The 21,597-nt window shown below is 45.7% G+C and overlaps 1 protein-coding gene across 6 annotated transcripts in view; it reads left to right on the forward strand.

The window, feature by feature from the left end:
- The window catches only part of ARHGEF10 (Rho guanine nucleotide exchange factor 10), a 197,132-nt gene that overhangs the window by 146,517 nt on the left and 29,018 nt on the right, over positions 1 to 21,597 (forward strand). For all 6 annotated transcript variants that reach the window (XM_090033304.1, XM_090033312.1, XM_090033322.1 and 3 more), the window contains one exon: positions 18,229 to 18,371. In XM_090033304.1, the coding sequence (XP_089889430.1) occupies positions 18,229 to 18,371 (143 nt within the window). The remainder of the gene's footprint in view (positions 1 to 18,228; positions 18,372 to 21,597) is intronic.

The raw sequence follows: 21,597 nt of genomic DNA on the forward strand, positions 1-21,597 counted from the left end.
TGTGACAACTCGCTGCCTGCTTCTCACTCAAGAGACTCTCTCCACTCGTCTGGGGAGAGAGGGAGCACTGAGGCAAAGGCCCCTGCTTACTCTTTACTCTGGGGACTACATAGAGAGCAGCAGGCAGCAACACTGCTCTCCCTGCTTGGCTCCTGGTGGCAGGGAGCTGAGCAGAGGGGGCAAAGCCTCTTGCCTGCTTCTCATAAACGGGACTCCAAAATGGGGGTATACCTGGCAGCTGCTTCTCCTCTCTCCTCCTGGCCTATGGAAGCAGCTACCCCTAGTGCTTTTTCCAGACCAGAGTGACCCCTGTGTCCAGTAGGCATAGAAGCCTTTCCTGTGGCTCTACTCCTAGTCCCCAGGAGGAATTAAGCTGTGGGAAAATGTACAGATGTTCATTTTCCTGGAGGATCCTCTCCCAGCAGCAATTTCTATCTCACTGTAGTCAGGTTATTTTTATTTCTACCTCATTATAGTCAGAGGAGGATGGGGACCAATAGCTTGATGTTCCAGCAAAGTAGCGCCCTCCTCCCCCTTTTCTATTGTTTTTAAGCCTTCTTCAAAGGCATTAGGTGTTGGCTACAGCCAAGGCTAGGGACTTTGGGTGGGGTGTGCCAGTGCTTCTGCTGGGAACAAAGCCAGAGGTTTCTGCTCAGGGTCAAACTGATCACCGTATTTGGGTCAGGAAGGAATTTAACCCCATTGTCAGATTGGTATGGACTGTGGTAGTTTTTGCCTTCCACTATAGTGGGGACACCTGGCCTTCTACCCAGGACCTCTTGAGCGTATATTGGCAACATTTTAAAGAAGCAGGACATTGTTTGCCTTGATTCCCCTACTTTACCTGTGGCAGGTTAGGGTGTTAGCTCTACATTGGGTAGGAGTTTATGATTCTTATATAATAAAGGGCTTAGTCCATCTGTCTGTAATGCTCTTGGAGCACTCTGGTGAGTGAGACAACCAAGCAAAGTGTGAAGCGCTGCCATGAAGGCAGGGACAGAGGAGACGGAGCGGGGGGGATAAGGCAGCACTGGCCTTGCTCCCTTCCCCCCCGCTTCATCCCTGCCATCATGGTGGCATTGCTGCCTTTGAGAAGCAGGGAGCAGTGGTAGCGGTACTGGAGATGGTGGCAACATGGGGTACTGGCAGAGGGGGATGGCAGGGCAAGCTTTCCCCCTCCCCACTCCTGGGAGGTGGCGCAGAGTAGTGGGTGGCGGTGCTCCATCTCCACTTGTGTTTCCCCCCCTCCTTGTCATTCTTGATGGGCAATTGGCTAGTAGTTTTATATAGAGTTTAGATTATGATTTGTATGGGGTGGTTTGGATAGGAATGATCCTACTTCAAGGAGGGAGTTGGACTAGGTGAACTCTGGAGGTCCCTTCTAGCCCTGCTACTTTGACTCCTTCCTTCAAACACAAATAATGGGCAGTGGATCTACATAGATCCACCAGGTTTGTCCTATCCTTCTTCAAGGCTGCTGAACCTTTGTCATAGCAAACCTATACGAAGCCTTTTCTGCCTCATTTTGTAGTGCCTTCCCCTACAATTTGCCTCACGTCTGTTATTTCAGCTCACCAAATCTAATAGGCTCTGGAGTGGCGAGACATGCACGGGTGAAAGCTGGCTGTGCCTCAGCTCCCCTGAAGCCCCCCAGCAGCTGCGGAGCCCCCTGCTGACCCCCAGCACAGCTGGAGGCTAGCAGGGCCCTTAGTGAGTGGGAGGAGGCGGCTGAGTGGAGCCGGGCCGGGTCTCGCCCCACCCAGGCCCCTACTTCGCCCAGCCCCCCAGGGAGCCACGCGAACAGGCTGCACAAACAGGCGCGCTTGTCTGCCGGTACGTGAGTTAGTGCGGAGTTTGCGCAGGAGGGTGGGCAGGAGGTGCTGAGGCCCTGCCTGCAAGCCCCCTAGGGTAGACAGTTCCAGCCGTAGCCAGCCTACCAGAGGCATGACATAGATGGGCACGCACTGCACCCCAAGGGTCCCCTCGGGCTCTGCGCCCCCCCCCCTCCCCCCCCCCCGGCACCTCAGAGACAGCTACCCAGACGGAGCCCATGGTTCCAGGCTCCACGCAGACAGAGCCTCTGGCTGTCAGCTGTGAGGGCTGCCTGTCCCTTTTTCAGGCTCTGGGGCCTGGAAGCATGGCCATCTCCCCTTATGGGGTCTGCTCCCTTTTGGGGTCTCTGATGCACCAGCTGGAGGAGCTCCGGGCCACAGTCCGGAGACTGCGTGCCATCAGGGACTGTGAGCAGGAGATAGACTCCTACTGCCAGGAGCCAGAGGGTAGACCACGGTCTCCCTCCAGGACAAAGGAGGACTCCAGGACCTCCCACTCTGTCCAGTCAGGGGCATAGACTAAGGTGGTCAAGGGCCCTAAAGCCCACCGCACCAAGGCCCCTGCCCCACCGGAGCTTAGCAACAGGTACGCACCTCTTGCTGCTCCAGCAGAGCCTGCTGAGTTGCCAGCTCCTGCAGGCAATGCAGGCTTAACTGCAGCTACCTCCCCTGCTCTCCACAAGACAAAATGTAAGGTGTTCGTTGTGCAAGACTCCATCCTGAGGGGGACTGAGGGGGTAATCTGTCATCCTGACCCCTTAGCCCAGGAAGTCTGCTGCTTCCCAGGGGCCTGCATCTGGGACATTGTGAAGAGGATCCCTAAGCTCCTCCAGCCCACAGAGTGCTATCCCATGCTCTTTATTCATGTGGGCACCAATGACATGGCTCAGAGTACTCCCAGCCAGGTCATGAGGCGCTACAGGGATTTGGGAGTGGGGCTAAAAGGTCTGGGGGCACAGGTGGTGTTCTCTTTGATCCTCCCACTCTCGGGGTATAGGCTGAGGAAGGAGAGGAGGATCCACGTAGTGAACCAAAGACTGAAGTGCTGGTGTCATAAGGAAGGCTTCGGCTTCCATGACCACAGCCTGCTTTTTGGCAAGAGGCAGCAAGCTGCTGGAAAGAGATGGCTTCCACCTCTCTCCCCTGGGAGGCTCATCTCAGCCAGACTGGCTGACCTGCTCCACTGGGCTTCAAACTATGCCTGCTGGGGGACGGGGGGACTACTACCACTGCTGGCCTACTGAGTAGCCCTTGCAAAGCCAGCAGACCAAGGCACTTAAGGGAGCCCACCCCTGCCCCAGCCCTGGTACTATCTGTGGGCAAGGCAAGAGCCCCCAAGGGGACACTTGCCTGCCTGTACACAAATGTCTGGAGCTTGGGGAGTAAGCAGGAGGAGCTTGTCCTCCTGCTTAATGCAAATAATTATGATGTCATAGAGATAACGGAGACCTGGTGGGACTCTACCCATGACTGGACCACGGGTATAGAAGGCTATACCCTGTACAGGAGGGATTGTGTAGATAAAAGGGGCGGGGGTATAGCTCTCTATGTTAAGGAAAGCTACGCATCCCTGCAAGCTGATATTGGCAACCAGGGTGGACGACTGGAGACCCTCTGGGTTAAAATCCATGTGGAACACGGCACAGGGGGGACAACGGTGGGAGTCTACTACAGACCTCCCACCCAAAGTCCTGAGCTTGACCAGGAGTTTGCCCAGGGACTAGCTGAGGCCACATGCTCCAGGACCGTGGTTGTCATGGGTGACTTCAATTACCCGGACATCTCATGGGAGGATCACTCAGCAAAATCCAAGTGGTCACCAAGCTTCCCCTCATGCGTGGATGACCTCTGCCTTACTCAAGAAGTCTATGGGCCAACAAGAGGTAAAGCGCTATTTGGCCTGGTACTGGGGATGACCTAATCAGCGACCTAGTGATTGATGAGAAGCTGGGTGACAGCAACCACGAGCTGATCACCTTCACCATCCACCATAAAGCTGGCAAGTCAGTTGGCAACAGGGAAGTCCTTGACTTCAGGAAAGCTGACTTTGACAAGCTCAGGAGGCTTGTCAGTGAAGGCCTAAGGGACCACGACCCTAGGGAGAGGGGAATTCAAGAAGAGTGGTTGCTCCTCAAGGGAGCGATCCTCAGTGCACAAGCTAAGTCTATTCCAGGTTGGAGGAAAGGCAGCAAGAGGGCACAGCAGCCCTCCTGGCTCTCCAGGGCCATAGCAGACCTCCTGAAGCTAAAAAGAACAGCCTACAAAGGATGGAGAACGGGATTCGCCTCCAAAGAGGATTATTCTGCGCTGGTTCAGTTCTGCGGGGAGAAAACCAGGAAAGCCAAGGCTGCAACTAAGCTCCAACTAGCTTTGAGCATCAAGGACAATAAAAAGTCCTTTTTCAGATATGTGAAGAGCCAAAGAAAAAGCAAGAGCAACATTGGACCCCTGCTAAACCAGATGAAGCAGCTGACACTCAAGAAATAGCTAACCTATTAAATGGGTACTTTGCATTGGTCTTTCATCAGTCCCATGGGACGCCCATGCCCGTTACGGGACAGGGAGGTCCAGGTGAGGAAGATCCCCTGCCCTTCATTAATGCTGACCTCGTGAAGGAACATCTTGAGAAGCTGGATACCTTCAAGTGAGCCAGCCCTGACAACCTACACCCCAGGGAACTCAAGGAGCTGGCGAGCATCATAGTCCAGCCTCTGGCACAGATCTTTGAAAACTCCTGGTGCTCTGGTGTAGTGCCTATAGACTGGAAGAAGGCCAGTGTGGTGCCTATCTTCAAGAAAGGGAGGAAAGTGGATCCAGCTAACTATAGGCCCATCTGCCTGACTTCTATCCCAGGGAAGATCTTAGAGTATTATAGAGGCCTTCCTTAATGGACTGGCTGATGCCAACATCCTAAGGGATAGCCAGCATGGGTTTGTTGCAGGTAGATCTTGCTTGACCAATCTTATTTCCTTCTTGACCAGGTGACCTATCACCTGGACAAGGGAGAAGAGATTGATGTCATATATCTTGACTTCAAAAAAGCCTTCGATCTGGTATCCCATGATCACCTCTTGACGAAACTGGCCAATTGTGGCCTTGGGTCCACCACAACCCGCTGACTGGGAAATTGGCTCCATGGTCAGACCCAGAAGGTAGTAATTGATGGAAGCCATGCATCATGGTGTCCTGTGACTAGTGGGGTCCCCCAAGGCTCTGTCCTTGGACCCATATTGTTCAACATCTTCAATAATGATGTGGACATTGGAGTCAGAAGTGGACTGGCCAAGTTCACTGATGACACCAAATTCTGGGGCAAAGCATCCACACCAAAAGATAGGCGGGTGATCCAGGCTGACCTGGGCAGGCTCAGCAAATGGGCGGACGAGAACCTGATGGTGTTTAACACCGAAAAATGCAAGGTTCTCCACCTAGGGAAGAAAACCTGAACCATCCTTATAGGCTTCGCAGTGCTATGCTGGCTAGCACTACGGAAGAAAGAGACTTGGGGATTGTCATTGACCACAAGATGCACGTGAGCCTGCAATCTGATGCTGCGGCCAGTAAAGCGACCAAAACGCTGGCTTGCATCCATAGATACTTCTCAAGCAAATCCTGGGACATGGTTCTGCCCTTGTTCTTGGCTTTGGTGAGGCCACAGTCGGAGTACTGCATCCAGTTTTGGTCTCCACAATTCAAAAAGGATGTAGAGAAACTTGAGAGAGTCCAGAGAAGAGCCACGCGCATGATCGGAGGTGAGGAAAACACTCCTTATGACCACCGGCTGAGAACCATGGGACTCTTTAGCTTGGAAAAGCACAGGCTCAGGGGTGACCTGATGGCCATCTGTAAGTTTATCAGGGGTGACCACCAGTACCTGGAGGAACGTTTGTTCACCAGAGCGCCCCAAGGGATGATGAGGTTGAATGGTCATAAACTACTACACGACCATTTCAGGCTGGACATGAGGAAGAATTTCTTTACTGTCCGAGCCCCCAGAGTCTGAAATAGCCTGCTATCGGAGGTTGTTCAAACACCTACATTGAACACCTTCAAGAGCAAATTGGATGCTTATCTTGCTGGGATCCTATAACCCCAGCTGACTTCCTGCCCTTTGGGTGGGGGGCTGGACTCGATGATCTTCTGAGGTCCCTTCCAACCCTAATGTTTACGAAATCTATGAAATGTATGGAATAAAAATTGTACCAGTAATTTGTTTCCATGTTATCATTAATTTTCCTTATAATTGTGCAAGACATACTGTGCTTATTCAGGCATAGTCAACCCTAAAGGGGTGTTTTTATGAAGCACTGACCTATTTTATTAGGCAAATGTTTCTGACTGTGGTACAAGAGGGACAGAGAATGTAGTGTTCCACATAGTTTATCAGCTAAGAATAAAAATATCACTTTTAGATCTATTCAGTATATCATTTTTCAGTTATATGCATGTCCTCATTGTGTTTGCAGTTCTGCCCAGAGGAGGAGCACATTGAAGTGCTCTGGGTTAGAATACAAGGAAGTCAAGGGGAAAGAGACTTAATGGTTTACTGCAGACCATGCAACCAAGGGGAAGAGCTAGACCAGGAATTCTTAAGTTAGCTCACGGAGGTAGTTAGGTCAAAGGACGTGGTCATCATGGGCGACCTGAACTTTCCAGGCATCTGCTGGGAAGAGCAGTCTGCCAGGTCTGACCGCTCACGTAGGTTTCCAGTCCAAATGCAGGACCTTCATCTAACCCAGAGGTGCACAGCCCCACCAGGGGAGGGAAGCCAGGTGTCCAAGAAGAGTGGTTGCTCCTTAAAGAGACAACCCTCCAAGCCCAAAGGGAGGTAATCCTGACATGGATCAAAGGGAGCAGGAGGGCGCAAAGGTTCTCATGGCTCTCCAGAAGCATCTGAGAATGTCTCCTACATAAAAACGAGGGATACACCGAATGGAAGGGAGAGGTCATCACCAGGGAGGACTATACTGTGGTCGCTCTGGGATGCAGGGGAGCGGTCAGGAAGGTCAAGGCAGAGATGGAACTGGGACTAGCTTCCCGGATCAAGGACCACAAGAAGTCCTTTTTTAAATACATAGAGGGGCAAAAAGAAGGTACCGGGTACTATGGGGCCCCTGCAAGACACGCTAGGAAATTTGGTCATCGCACCAGATGACAAGGCTGACCTATTTAATGACTTCTTTGCCTCAATTTTCCTAAGCAGGGACTGGATCAGCCTCCCCACTGGGCCCCCCTCAGGCCCCAGGGGAGCCGCACCTAGGCCATGGGTCAGTGAGGATGTAGTTTGGGAACTTCTGGAGGGACTGGATGTATTGAAATCAGCTGGTCTGAACGATCTCCGCCCTAGAGTGCTGACGGAATTAGCTGAGGTCATTGCAGGACCCCTGGCACAGCTTTACAAACACTCACGGTGCTCTGGTGTGGTGCCAGAGGACTGGAAGAGGGTCAACTTGGTTCCCATCTTCAAAAAAGGGAGGGAGGAGGACCTGGGAAACTGTAGGCCAGTTAGTTTTACCTTGATCCTTGGTAAGCTTTTTGAGAGAATTATTCTGGCACATGTCCATGAGGGGCCAGCAGGGGAGATTATGCTTAGGGGCAACCAACACGGGTTCATTAGAGGCAGGTCCTGTCAGACCAACTTGGTGGCCTTCTATGACCAGGTTGCCAAATCCTTAGATGCAGGAGTAGCAGTGGACATAGTCTTCCTAGACTTTCAGAAGTCCTTCGACACTGTCTCTCACCCCGTTCTCATTAAGAAACTGGGGGACTGTGGTGTCTACACCTACACAGTCAAATGGGTCACCAACTGGGTGGAGGGCCGCACCCAGAGACTGGTGCTCGATGGGTCATTTTTGACCTGGAGGGATGTGGGCAGTGGGGTTCTGCAGGGCTCGGTCCTCATCAGCGGCTTGGATGAGGGGGTAAAAAGCACCCTGTTCAAATTTGCTGATGGCACTAAGATGTGGGGTGATGTGGGCATGCTAGAAGGGAGGAATAGGCTCCAATTGGACCTAGACAGGTTACAGGGGTGGGAGGATGAGACTAGGATGGGATTCAACACAGACAAGTTCAAGGTGATGCACCCAGGGAGGAAGAACCAGCAGCATACCTACAGGCTGGGGAACTCCCTTCTCGTCAGTACAGAGGCAGAAAAGGATCTTGGAGTCATCATTGATGCCAAGATGAACATGGGCCAGCAGTGTGGGGATGCAGTCAGGAAGGCCAACTGCACCTTGTCATGCATCCACAGATGCATCTCGAGCAGGTCCAAAGAGGTGATCCTCCCCCTCTATGTGACACTGGTCAGGCCACAGCTGGAGTACTGCATCTAGTTCTGGGCACCACACTTCAAGAGGGATGTGGACAACATGGAGAGGGTCCAGGGGAGGGCCACTCGCATGATCAGGGGGCAGCAGGGCAGGCCCTATGAGGAGAGTCTACGGGACCTGAACCTGTTCAGCCTCCACAAGAGAAGGCTGAGGGGAGATCTAGTGGCCTGTTACAAACCAGTCAGAGGGGACCAGCAGGCATTGGGAGAGTCCCTGTTCCCCTGAGCACTACCAGGAGTCACTAGAACTAATGGTCACAAGCCAGCAGAGGGTAAATTCAGATTGGATATCAGGAGGCGCTACTTCACTGTCAGGGTGGCTATGATCTGGAACCAACTTCCATGTGAAGTGGTACTGGCTCCTACCCTGGGGGTCTTTAAGACAAAGCTTGACAATCACCTTGTTGGGGTCGTTTGACCCCAGTACTCTTTCTTGCCATGGCAGGGGGTTGGACTTGATGATCTGCTCAGGTCCCTTCCGACCGTACTAACTATGAAACTATGTTGAAAGAAGAAGGCGAGGTGCTATGGAAAAGTAAACTAGAATATGCTCTTTTTTTTTTAATAGAAGCACCTTCCTATATAGCAAGACATTTGTGGAAGGGCAAGTATTAATCCCAGTATGCAGTCTAAATGGTTGGATTGTATATCAAGGAGTCCTATGGTATGAAGGATGGGGACTTTTCATGTAAGCTTCAAAGCTTCAGCTCTTGTCTCTCTCTCCTAAGGCAGAATGGGACATGGATTTATGTAATCACTGAGTTACAATGCCTGTGTGTAGCCGCAGATCTATCAGGTTCTGACCCATTCTATTTCTGGTCCACAAATGGTCCTCACCTTCCTAAGTGTTTTCAGATGGGACAGCACAAACAAAACTCCAAATGATACAGATATTGCAGGTACCTTTTGTATTACATATAGGTCTACCTTTGTGTGCAGAAAGGGAAGCATTATTTGCTCCAAAATATTTCTAGCAAGGGAAACGAATAAGGAAAGGTTTAGCCAACTGAAAGTGTTGCATACCCTTGTGTGACAAGGAGTACTGGAGATTCACAGCCAAACTCACTCTCTTGCATGTTTCTGTAAGGGAAGTTATATTTTATTTAATTAAACAAGCTTATCAAAATCTTTTCACTTAATAGTTGCAACCCAGTGAAACAATAAAGAAATATGGTCGTCTTAATAGCTCATTGGTTCCAAAAGTGAGATAAAAGCAGAGTAGTTTGGAGCCTCAGGCTTCTCTTGTTTTGTTTACTTGGCTTTAAAAATGTATAGCAATAGAACTGATATACAAAGCAACGGAAGAGCTTAAATGTTGCATCCTGCAGACGTTAAAAGTTGTTACTGATCACAACCATGATATTATTTGGGAAACAGAGAAGCAGAGACACAGCACTGCTGTTATGCTTGGGACTTGGAGACCTACCTCACATTAAAGTTGTCCAGCACTTTACTTCATATGACTATACATTTATTTTATAACTTTGCCAAATGTTAACCCTTTTGTCTAAAATGACCCATGCTGTATGGCTATCTCAGGCTGAATTATTTTGTAAAAGTTCACCCCCAAATCGTTCAGCTTTCTCAGAATTAGGCTAAGGAAAACGTAATTTTGCCCATGTTTTTCTTTTAAAAAGTCTGATGCTTTTTCCTAACAATTGTGGACAGCCAAGCAGATGTGTTTCCTATGTGACATGGTAGCGAAAAAAGTCAATGCACATTTGTCATTCATTCACAGAGGCACAACCTCTCAGGAAAAGGAGGTAGCACTCGGTCTTTATAAACTGCAGGTGTATTTGTACCTGGAATATTGTATTCCTTTCCAGGCACTTCATTGCCATAAAAATACTGACACAATGTAGGGAGTTCCAAGAAGAGCAGCAGCAATGAGAGCAGGAAAGCTTGGTTAAATAATGAGTAAGGTGAACTCTGCAAAGGGATTTAGTTGCTGTGGGACTGAGCAGTGCAATGCTTAGCTTCTGCCTTGGCCCTCAGAATGGAATCTTTAGCCTTTTATTTAAGGGCCTTGGCTCCCTGTAGAATCCATGGGGATGGCTGCACCTCAGAATGGTCCACCACAGTCAGTATGATGAGCAGAGGATCAGCCAATGTATAACACTGAAATCTGGGTATATTTTAAACTCTGTTCTTCTTTAGCACTTAGATAGTTAATGCGGGGTTGCAGCATTAGTGTGGATCCCACAAGGGATTCACAGCCCTGAACCTTCTCCAGGAAATAGGCTCTAAATTGTTTCCATCAAAAACCAAGGAGAGGTTATTCCTTTCTTTGCAACCACTGGAGGAGGGAGAGGAGGGAGCATAGCCTCTTACCTGCCATAGTTTGGTTGCTAGAGCACTTGTCCCAGGGTGTGGTTCAATGTTTCTATCCAATAATGGTTTAAATATAAAACAGTTTAATTGCTAATTTAATATAAATTACTTAATCGCCTGAGCTCTCTGCCTTGTGTTCTTTTTCTAGCATTATAAGAATTATAAGAGTTTTAAATTAAAAGAATTATAAGAGCTTCCAGATAACAATGTCTCACTGTAGAATAACCTCTAAAGCTAGGGACAGACATTACACATAAACCAGTTTAAGTGATCAGAAACTTGTTTAAGCCTGTAACAGAATAGATATCCAGTGCACATAAACCTGTTTGAGAATGGCTGAAATTGCTTTGAGATAAACCTGGTTGAATGTAGTATCAGACTTAACAGATTTGGCTCAAACCAGTTTATGCAGCATCTGTCCCAGATGCCTTCCTGGTTTAAGATAAACCAGATGCCCCCAGCATCTTGGCATGCTCTCTGGGCTCGGCGGGGTTCTCTGCTCCACAGCAACTGGCTCCTCCCCTCTGCTCTGTGGCTGGAGCTCCAGAGACTCTGGGCTGCGTTCCCCCTTCCCTCACCACTCCTTGCTAAGTAGGAATTCCCCCTCCCCTCTGCCTTGCTGAGGAGGTGTCTGTGTATTAGCTAGCAGACCACATGCTGGCTATGGTCTCTGCTGAGTCAAAAGGTAAAATCAACAAGTAGCTGGTGATGTCCCTCTGTTGTTTTCTTAATAGGGTGATAAACACTGTTATCAATTCCCTGCTGGGCTTATTAGCGCTCCTGCTGGAGACTGGCTAAGTCCCCCTCAGCTCCATACTGTGAAAGTAAAGGGATCGCTGCTCTTGTGCCCCCCCGGCCTCTAGCCAGAGCCACTGCAGGCATGTGCCTGCACTTCTGGGGTGTCTGTTTGGTTACAAAACTGATTTAGCCTTGCCAGGTTAGACTAACTGCAAAGATTAAATCAGTTTAGGATCAGGCTTTTCGAATGTCTGTCCCTAGCCCAAATGGAAGTGAGGAGAGCCCATTGTGTGTGAAGTGCAACCTGCCCTGAACAAAATTATATCCAAAGAACAACCCTGAATTGACAGCACAGGCACTGTAAAAAATAAAATAAAATAAATACAGTTATCTCCATACACTCCTGCTCTTGTTGGTATTTTCTTATATTGACTGGAGGAAATACCTTGATACTTACTACAAATATTTAATTAGCAAATCTAAAATAAGGCAGAAATTTTCAATGCCACCTTTGCAGGTGACTTAAAAGGATCAGAAATGATAAAGTTTATGGGCCAGATTCTCTTCCACCCATTAGGCATGAAAGTAGACCTGTGTCCCCTAAGTGTAATTCTGTTCCAGCCTGTTCAAGCCCCTGAAAACAGTTGAAACAAAAGGTGGGTGAGTTCTGCTCCTCTTCCTCGCTGTTTGTTTGTTTGTGGGTTTTTGTGACTTAATTGTAAGGCTAAGATGGTATTTGCAGAAGGACTACTATTAATGTTGCAAAGTATATACATTAATAGGCTTTCAAGAATTGACCCAAAGTGGGAGTGAATTGTTGGACTAGGTCTTGCCCTATGATTTTATGTTAGGCCTGCATCCTTTTGATAGGTGGCATTTCTAGCCCACCTGGAAAATAGGTATGGTACTCCCATGGGCGCATGCACCATAGGGTTTTATAAAGCATTACATGATGACACTCATTATACCCAAAAATAGAGAGGCAGGATTGAGTCCACCAACTTATCCCCAAGTGATAGTAAATGTGCAGTTTATTTGCAACCCTTTCCCCCGCCCCTTTAAATCTACCTCTTTCTCCTCAGAAAATTAAATAAATCAATAACCACTATTTCTGTACCAAGGAATGTAAGATGCTTGTGCTTCACTGCACAAATAAACTAACAAACGGTATTCCCAGAGCTGTGCTGGCAGCATTGTTAGCAACATCAAAAGTGCTGCTGAGCAAAAATAAATAAATACACCAAATAAAAAGATGCATGTTAATTCCAGCTCTATTGAACACACAGCATGGGGAAATTAATACAAGTTATAAAAGGGCATTTTAATTAGGGAAAATTATATTTAATCAGGCTGTTTCATGCAACAGCAACAAACAGCAGCAAATACAAACTCTTAAATGGTACTAATTTTCTGCAGAGTATCATATGGGAATAACATAACCAAGATAAAATACCCAATATTTTGTTCTATGAAGTGATGATGGAAAACATTTATTTTTGCAAGGATTCCAACAACTTGATTATGTTTGAGATGAATAAAAGCATTGCTGATTATCTAAAAATGGCTTATTTGACAATATATGCAATATATAACAAAAGCATGCACTCGTAGTATACTTACAGTACTGAATAACTTGAAATGTTTGGACCTGTACAATATGCTTGCAATGTTTGTTAATGTCATAATGTAGACAAGCTGATAAGAATATTGCAGTATATTGTCTGTTATGAACTATATTGTCTTGGCATGAACTAAGCCAAGTACCTGCTAACAAAATGTAGGTTATAGAGGACATAGAAATGTATTAAGGCTTGATATAATAAGTGCTTAAAATTAGGTTTTTGCCTTTTAAATAGTATAAATTCAAATATCAGAAGTTTGATGTAGTGTTGATATACAGCAAAAAAGTAAGATATAACTCTGTGTGTGTGTGTGTGTGTGTGCGTGCGTGTATATATATGTGTGTGTGTGCATGCAAACAGAGACAACCCAAGCAGGGTGCGGGTCCTGGGGCAAATGGGCCTGTATGGGGCCCCGCCCCTGGACGCAAGGAAGCTGGCGGTGATGGGAGGCAGTGCTAAACAACCCAATGTGAAGCCAGTGGCAGCGCAAAGTAGCCACTCCACCTGGCTCTGTGGGCACCCCCAAATTGCGGGACCCGGGGCAGTTGCCCTCATTCGCATCCCCCCCCCCAGGGATGGCTCTGTGTGTGTACGTACACACACACACACACACACACACACACACACACACACACACACACGAGTACCAGCAATAGCTGCAAAATTAGAAACCAAATATATATAGATATACATAGATGTGTGTGTGTGTGTGTGTGTATATATATATATAGATATTATATTTGGTTTCTAATTTTGCAGCTATTGCTGGTTCTCGTATCTGCAGTATTTATGTATTACCCTAATGTTAAGAAAGCTCAAGTGTTAATAGGTCTATTGAGCTAGAAGCTCCATACCTTTATGGTGAGGGAGAATCTAACATAAGATGACAATTGTGCTAAGATTTATGAAGACCCTTTATACACTGCAAATATTCCTACTGACTTCAAAGACGTTAATCCACAGAGCATAAACTGGATCAAATTCACAGCTTTCTGCAGGATCATGTGTGTTTAAACAGGGTAGTTAGGTACATGCTTTAATTTTATCATATACCTAACATTAAGCATAAGTAGTGCTGTCACTTGTAGAGCTCACTGCACTGCTGTTCATTTTCTGGGCAGCCCATTCATTACATTTCAGGCCTTTTTCCTTTGTCTCTTGAGACGTAATCAAATTATTTGCTCACGCTAGGCTGAAACTTGTAGATTTTTGCACTGTGTTTCTTTACCTCAAGTCATGGACCAGCGGAGAACCCTGTGACCAGAGAGCATTCTTAAAATCAAAATATTGTTTACTTGAATAGCAGAAGCAAAGCATTTAGAAAATAGGATTTTAGTATAGTCTATATGCTCATCTTCAAGCATGTCTAGTTTACTTAAGGGCTTACCATTCCCTGCTAGAAGCTGAAGTAGGTTCTTTATTCTCCCCAAGAAATGCCCCTCCAAACTTCTTCCCCCAAACTATCTGCTCTCTAGAGAGTTCATTTTTTTATAACCCAGGCAGGGTTCTTCCCCCACCCTGTCCAATTTTGGTGCATTTACCAAACTTCTTAAATCTGTTTGGTAGGCTCTGCAAAAAAAAAAAAAAAGTTGAGCTAGATTTCTTGGAGCCAGCAGTCCTCTCATTTGACTTAGGAGTCCTTAAGTGTATGCTGTAGTTCTTATCTTTTGAGCCATTGTTCCATGTGTTGCTTGTTTTCTTACAGCTCTCAGTAACCAACAACCAGGTTAACAAACAGTACATATAACTTATTTCAAAGTGGTTCCATGTAGATATAGAACAGAACCCTGTTAGAATGAGCTAGAATCGAACCTGGGTTTCTCCTGATTCCTGGGTGAGTGCTCAAGCAACCAGGCTCCTATAAAAAGGATGTGTGGCATCATCACTGCCCCTTTTTAGATCAAAAAAAAAAAAAGAGTGAGTAAGACTGCATGCACTTATCTTTGGAGAGGATTCCAGTGTGTGAATCCCACATAGGAAAAGGTCTCCCTGAAGCCTTGAGTTAGGTATCCAAGCTACAAAGCTATGCAGGATGTCAGTCTTGTCTGTCTCCTGGTTAGTTTTAGATGACTCCTTGATTAACTTTGTCAGCTTCTGGATCCTTTTCTGAGTTGTTTAGCTCTTCCTATGCACTGTACTTGCCAGAGAGTTCTAGATTATATTCCAGGGGCCAGGCACCTAGATATGTTAATCAAGGAGGCACCTGACTTCTAGGTTATCAGTGCCTTTATTGCACTATTCAGTGTCTAAGCCAGGCTTTTATTGAAATTGGTGTGTTTTCATGCCTGCAATAAAGAGAGCAAGCAAAAATAGTTTTATTGCTTTCTTGTGTACATTAGGTAAGGTCTAAATGATTAACTTTAAAAATAATCATGATTTAAAATAGGAGACTGTAGGTTACTAATTATACATTTCAATTATATTTTTGACCAAATTCAGGCATTCAAATAGAGAATGCATTGAACCTAAGTCTGAGAAGTGGTATTGAGTCATTCAGTGAATTATTTAGTATCTATTTGAATTTGTCTGATTCACTTCTGAAAAGTGTATTTCAAAGAAGGGCAGTTTCTTTCTCCCTGGCTAAATTCAGGCAATGGAAACAGCAAACCTATACTATTTTTACTACTCTTACTCCTGAAGATGCAACATAGCTCTAGGATAGTTCATTAGATTCTAATATGATTTACATAATTTAAATAAATTGTAAAATGACTTCCAAATGAAGGGCCACTTTATACACTCCCGTTACCTTCAAATTGTGCCCTCAATTATACTTCTGTAATCTCCACCTAAGCATTTAAATTAAGGACAATTTTGTTGCAATGAGAGCTTCAGCACTTGGCCTGAAGCATCTTTATTACTGATGGCAATGTGCAAGTCAGAAAGAACACAAGCTGACTTTGACATTGCTGGGAGAACTTGCAGGGATGAAATTAGAAACTTGCATACTGAATTTATGAAAACCATTGTGACACAATGAATACGGCACTTACAATGTAATTTATATGAACGCACTTTTAAAATTAGAATCTCATTCTAAGCACACGTCGAGGAAGATTATATAACTGATGCTATCAGAGGTACCAGTATTTTTTGAATCTCTATACAGTAAAGCATACAAGCATGTGCATAATAATAAATTCAGCTGTTACTGTTGGACACAGTGTATTAAGCAATATGTAAAGGGATAACAAACAGAGTCACTGCCGCCCAGACTGAGTACTTTTCATGAGTTTGTTTTAAAAGGTGCTTAAGTTGAATGAATCAGGGTCTCTCAGTAAAGTGGTTATTGTTACTGGAATTTATACAGAGTGGATATGAAAGTGAGGGGGTCACCTTTTAATACTTTTTTCCCGTCAAGGCAACTACACATAAGAGCAAAAGCAATTTTATTTATACGGTTATTAAGATGCAACAGACAATAGTGCAGAATTGTGGGGTGATATACTGAATGAGTGTAAATTGTTATTTGAAAGGTATGCATTGAATAAGCCAATTATATGTGAAAATGTATTAGAATAATTACTTAATTCTGTGTCATTAAACATTTGTTATCAAAGGAACACGTACATGTATTCAAACTAAGTTCATGCTGTTAAAAGCTAAAACGTGGACAAAACAATTGCTGTGATTTCTTTAATCTTTAATCTGCACTTCAAAGAGTTCTGTAGCACTGGTAAGCAGTAGCAGGCGCCTGCAAGATATGCTTATGGTATTACTGCTATTTCAGGTGTAATCTGATTTTGGTCTGTTAAGTCCAGTCCACACCAATTACAGTACTAGCTGTCTTTTAATAGGGGTGAATTCTTTTTAAATCTGAAAATGGGGCATGAGAAGAAACTACCTAGTTTCTCTTAAAATTACTGTATGCTTCTGAAAGTTAAAGATGCAACTAGAATGTCCATTTCATCAAGTTTGTATTAGATGGGTACTTAGATGTGATTCAGACATTAGTTAAACAAAAAAAAGTCATAGACTACTTCACTTCATCTTCACTTCATACATCTAACTAGGAGTTGTCAACCTTTTTTGGCTAAAGGCAGTCCTTGGTAGAGTGAAGGCACCTCTCCATAACTTTTGTGAACTGAGTGGCACCCCATTTCAAAACCTAATTTATTTATTACAGTGCTTACCTCCTTGCAGAAAGGCCAGGCAGTGGGGGCAGGCGCAACTATGCAGGGAGAGTGTGTTTTTTAACTGCTTGTCTTCTCACACCTGGAGCCCAAGCATGCTGTTATCTGTTTATGTCCTTGAACTTCTTGGGGCACCTTTCAAAGGTTCTGATGGCACCCCAGGGTGCCCGAGCACCCTGGTTGCGAATTGCTGATTTTTAAACTTTGGGGCTTTCTAGTTTGAAAGGCCAGCTGTGGGTTCTTAACACAGAGACTATAGTACTATAAAATTATTCCAAATGAGTGCTTTAAGACTTAGGACTTGAGTTAGTTGGAGGGAAGATGAGATTAACATTGAGGTCTCCTGTGAAAAGTGTCTCTATAAAAATGACTATGTGATGATCTATACTAAAAGCATCTTGAAGTATCTAGACAATTTTTTTCTGTTGACAATTAGATAGTTTTTCTACCTGCTATCTCTGCAAATGCAGCCTTCACTTTGAAGTTCAAACTATTTTTTTTCTTTCCCATATGTATCATTACCAAGCAGAAAGATGCAGCAGGTTTAGTATCTTAGATGCATTTTTATACATGCTGTGGGATGTGGCACCAGCTCCTTTAATTAGCAAGCCACGATAATTAAAAGCACAGGCATGTGGTGTGTATCAGCATCCCCACACTGAAAAAATGGCAGCGGGGCTCATTGAACGTGTTTTATTTCAAAGTGCGCCGTCACCATTTTTTCAGCGTGGAGACGCTGATACACATGATGAAGAAGTCTGCTGGAATGAGTCAGCTTCCATACGCGGGCATTATGCATGTGTATAGGAGCCTTTAATGTTCAACTTGTGCCAACTGAATCTAGAAATCATACCTTGAGTAACTTCTGTACAATCTGATTAGACTTCGGTAGTATTATGCAGGTATAAGTAATTTGAAGGGACAGTGTGCATAGGTATAATCAAGAATATAGTATATAGAACCTGCAGTGTTATTCTCTTTATTCTGTATCTACGAGGAAATGGCTTTTTTTTTTTTTTACGAGGAAATGGCTTTTTTTACTAAAAATGTATGCAAGTTGGATAGATTGGTATTCATATATTAGACTTTTGTGTTTGTATGCTAGGATTTTTTATAGATAGCTTTGCCACATTGGAGTGAGCCATATTGTCTTCAGAGCCATATATTCTTGATGAATATTTAAAACCAGACATACATTTTTTATTGTGTGTAATGTTTCTTCTTGCTTCTCTTCTTTGTTAAAGATGGAAACTGGAACCCAGAACCTCAAAAAGTAGTAAAGCTAGGGGTTCTACCAGTCAGAAGCCTACTTGTGATGGAAGAGACCATATGGGCAGCATCTGGTGGACAAATTTTTATAATCAGTACTGAGACCCATTCTGTGGAGGTAAATGCTTCTATAATCTTATTTGCATATTTTACCATGAAAGAGCATTTTTAAATAATAGTTGATAGAAGTTAAACCTTAAAATCCAAAGAATTCTAAGAAACATGGTTTTTAGTTGTTTGGATTTTTTCCTGTTAATTTTCCACTCTTGCTACACGTAGAACTTAGCTTAGCTTCGCCTCTTTTTCCCTTTAAATTGTCATCTAACTTCTAGAACTTACAAGGTATTTATGGTACTAAGTATATTAAGGGATGAGTCTTGAATTCAGACACAAGCGCTGGCAAACGAAGAAGGTACTTGCAGAAAATCAGCAAGCAGTAAACAATAAGGCTGTGGGAAGCTTCAGTCGCTGATAAGATTTGGCCTGATTTGGTGGCTAAATCTCTGAGTCTGAATCGAATCAGGAGACCCTCTAATCTCTCCAAATCGAAGTGGAACCCTCCAAATCAATTCAGAAAGATTCGATGATTCGGACATAGACACAGCTTTAAACGTTTTTTCTACGTACCTCGGTACCAGGTGACTCGTGAATGCTGCAATGGCGGGGTGGATGGAGCATCCCACAGAAGTGCAGGGGGGTCCCCAGTGCTCTTGGCAGCAGACCCAGAAGTGGACCAGAAACACTTCTGATCCCCTTCCGGGTCCACCGGGGAGCATGCTAGGGGGGTCACCCCATGTCCCCCCAGCTTGATGACTGGTGCTTCCTGGGTCTGGGGGGGGAACCTGGGGTCCCCTCACAGCTGATCACCAAGCTGGAGGGGTGCAGGGGGGTCCCCCAATATGGTTGGCAGTGGACCAGAAGTATTTCCAGTCCACTTCCAGGTCTGCCGCTGAGTGCATGGGGGCCCCCCATTTCCTGTGGGATGATCCATCTGTCCAGGATCTCAGCATTCATGAGCTGCACCTGGTACCTCGAAGTATGTAGAAAAAACATTTAAAGCTGTGTCTATGGCCAAATCGCTGATTCTCTGAATCAGCGTCGAATCTTCAGATTTGGATTCAGCTAAATCGAATTGGAACAGTGATCCGAATCAACTAATCAAACCACTGTCCCTGATTCGGGCCACATCCAAATGGAATACAACCTGTTTCGCATACCCCTAGTAATCAGGGTGCATGAATCTTGGGTTTCAGGCAGAAGTCTTACTTCTGTGTGGCTCAGTAGGTCTCCTGCCTCCTTAATATACCCATACTGCTTCTGTCACTAACAACCATTCTAGGTCAAAGCAAATTCTAGTAAATAATGCAGAGTTCCCACATTATACAAAACAACAAGAAAAAAGCAAAATAGAACAAAAAGCCCCAGCTACAGGACAGAAGGGAATTTGAGGGTCAGCAGTCCATCACTGTTTGGCTTACTGGCCTAACCTTAGAGTTCATAGATCTTTGAGACTTAAATCTTAACAGAAACATCTGTCTTTCACCATGCCCTGCAGTTACATGGAGCTTTCTGAAGCTGACTTAATGAAAAGGTTCAAAATGAGAATTTGTGGGAATACCCTTCATGTCATTTATTGTTCATTTTCTTTCTCTAGTAATTGTTTCTCTGCACAGTTAGCACTTTGCTGAGCTTTGTAGTGTGAGCCATTGTCACAAGAATTCAGGAGGATGGAAAATGTCCTGCTTTCTCTTTTCTTGCCTGTCTTTGTTTTGTAACTTTTATTTGATCAAGTCATGGGTGCTGCCTTAGTCACAGGGGGCATGTGCCCCACCAGCAACCTGCTGGGGGTGGGGGGAGGAAGGGTTCCCCTGCAGTCAGTCTTGCTGACTGGGGTTGGGGGGAAGGTCTGGAACTGACTACAGCCACTTCTGGGAGTGCCACAGCACTCCACTCCCCACCCACTGGCGCTCCCACTGGCTCCCCCTGCCCGTCACCTAACTGGTGAGCGCAGCCAGTCGGGATGCGCTGGCACTCTCAGGGGGTGCATGTGCACCCTCTACACGTTGTCACTGGATCAAGTGTTCTGCTTGATTTTGCTAGTGTGCATGGCTCTGTGCAGGTATCTGTGTATTATATGAGAAAAGCAAGTTGGAATGAGAGGTTGAAAGGAAGTGCCAATTAGCATAACTGTAGAAGTAGAAAGGCCCTGGATTCCTTTCTTGAACGCTTTTGGCAAATCTGCTTGTCTGAGAATCAGGAACATATTTTGCTGCCCTGGGTGATCAGCACTTGTGACATGGCTGTCTACTGTGAGCCTCAAATCTCTGCCCCTCAGAGCTCAAGCTTCCTGTGCTTCTTTTGCTGTAGATATATCCCCTCTGCATTTAGGTAAGCACAGACACAATAGAGCAGCAGAGGGAATGGGTAGCTGGGGAAGCTTGGCACAGCTCTGTGCTGCCCAATTCTCCATCCAATCCAAGGCTGGATCTAATTTTTTTTTCAGGTGAATATGGCCCAGGGGCCATAGGTTGCCAGCCCCCTGTTCTTGTTGATCATGGTGAAATGCTCAATAATTAATCAGAATACAGACCAGTTGCTCCTGTTTCAGATTAATAAAGCCACGTCTTATTAATAATGTTGACATTTTTCCTGTTTCTGTCCTGGGCTATCACATAGATCCAGAAGGTCTCAAGTCTAGATTATGCTTTATGTCAGGGCTGTCAAGCTACTAGCCTATAGGCTGCAAGGGGTTAAATTGTCCTGGCCATTGCTTCCCCATGCCCCCCTTCTCCCCCCACTTTGCTATAGCTGCAGCAGCAGTGGGAGACTGCAGGCTCCACCTCCCTCTGAATTCCCCGTTATACCCCTGTCCCAAGGGTGGGGCGGTGCAGCATAGTATAGCCTCCACTGATGAGGGAGCCCACAGGCCAAAGTGCCTGAGTGGCATGGTGCAGCTGAGTTGCTTATGGCCAGGGAGCTAAGGGTGAGTTGAAGCACATGACACAGCAGAGTGGTACATGGAGAAACAGCAGGGGGATGTGGGGAACAGCAATAGGGAAGTGTGCAGTTCAAGGGATGTAAAATGGGGGGGGCACCCAAGCATGATGTAGTTGGAGGGGTGTGGAGTGTAGCAGGGGGCACCCAGAGCAGCAGGGGGTGTGAGGAGCAGCATTGGGGGCACCTGAGCATATAATACAGCAGTGGAGGGGGCATGCAGCCACAGCTAGTACGGCCCAGGGGGCATGCAGCTCCCAGCCACTTAGAAATTGAACAGCTCTGCTTTGTACCAAAGTGAAGACTTGAGTGGAAAAAGTTTTCTGTCCTGGGAGTTTCTGGGTCATGAC

Source organism: Crocodylus siamensis, chromosome 1 (assembly GCF_052110815.1).
Source record: "Crocodylus siamensis isolate JL-2025a chromosome 1, ASM5211081v1, whole genome shotgun sequence".
NCBI lineage: Eukaryota > Metazoa > Chordata > Crocodylia > Crocodylidae > Crocodylus > Crocodylus siamensis.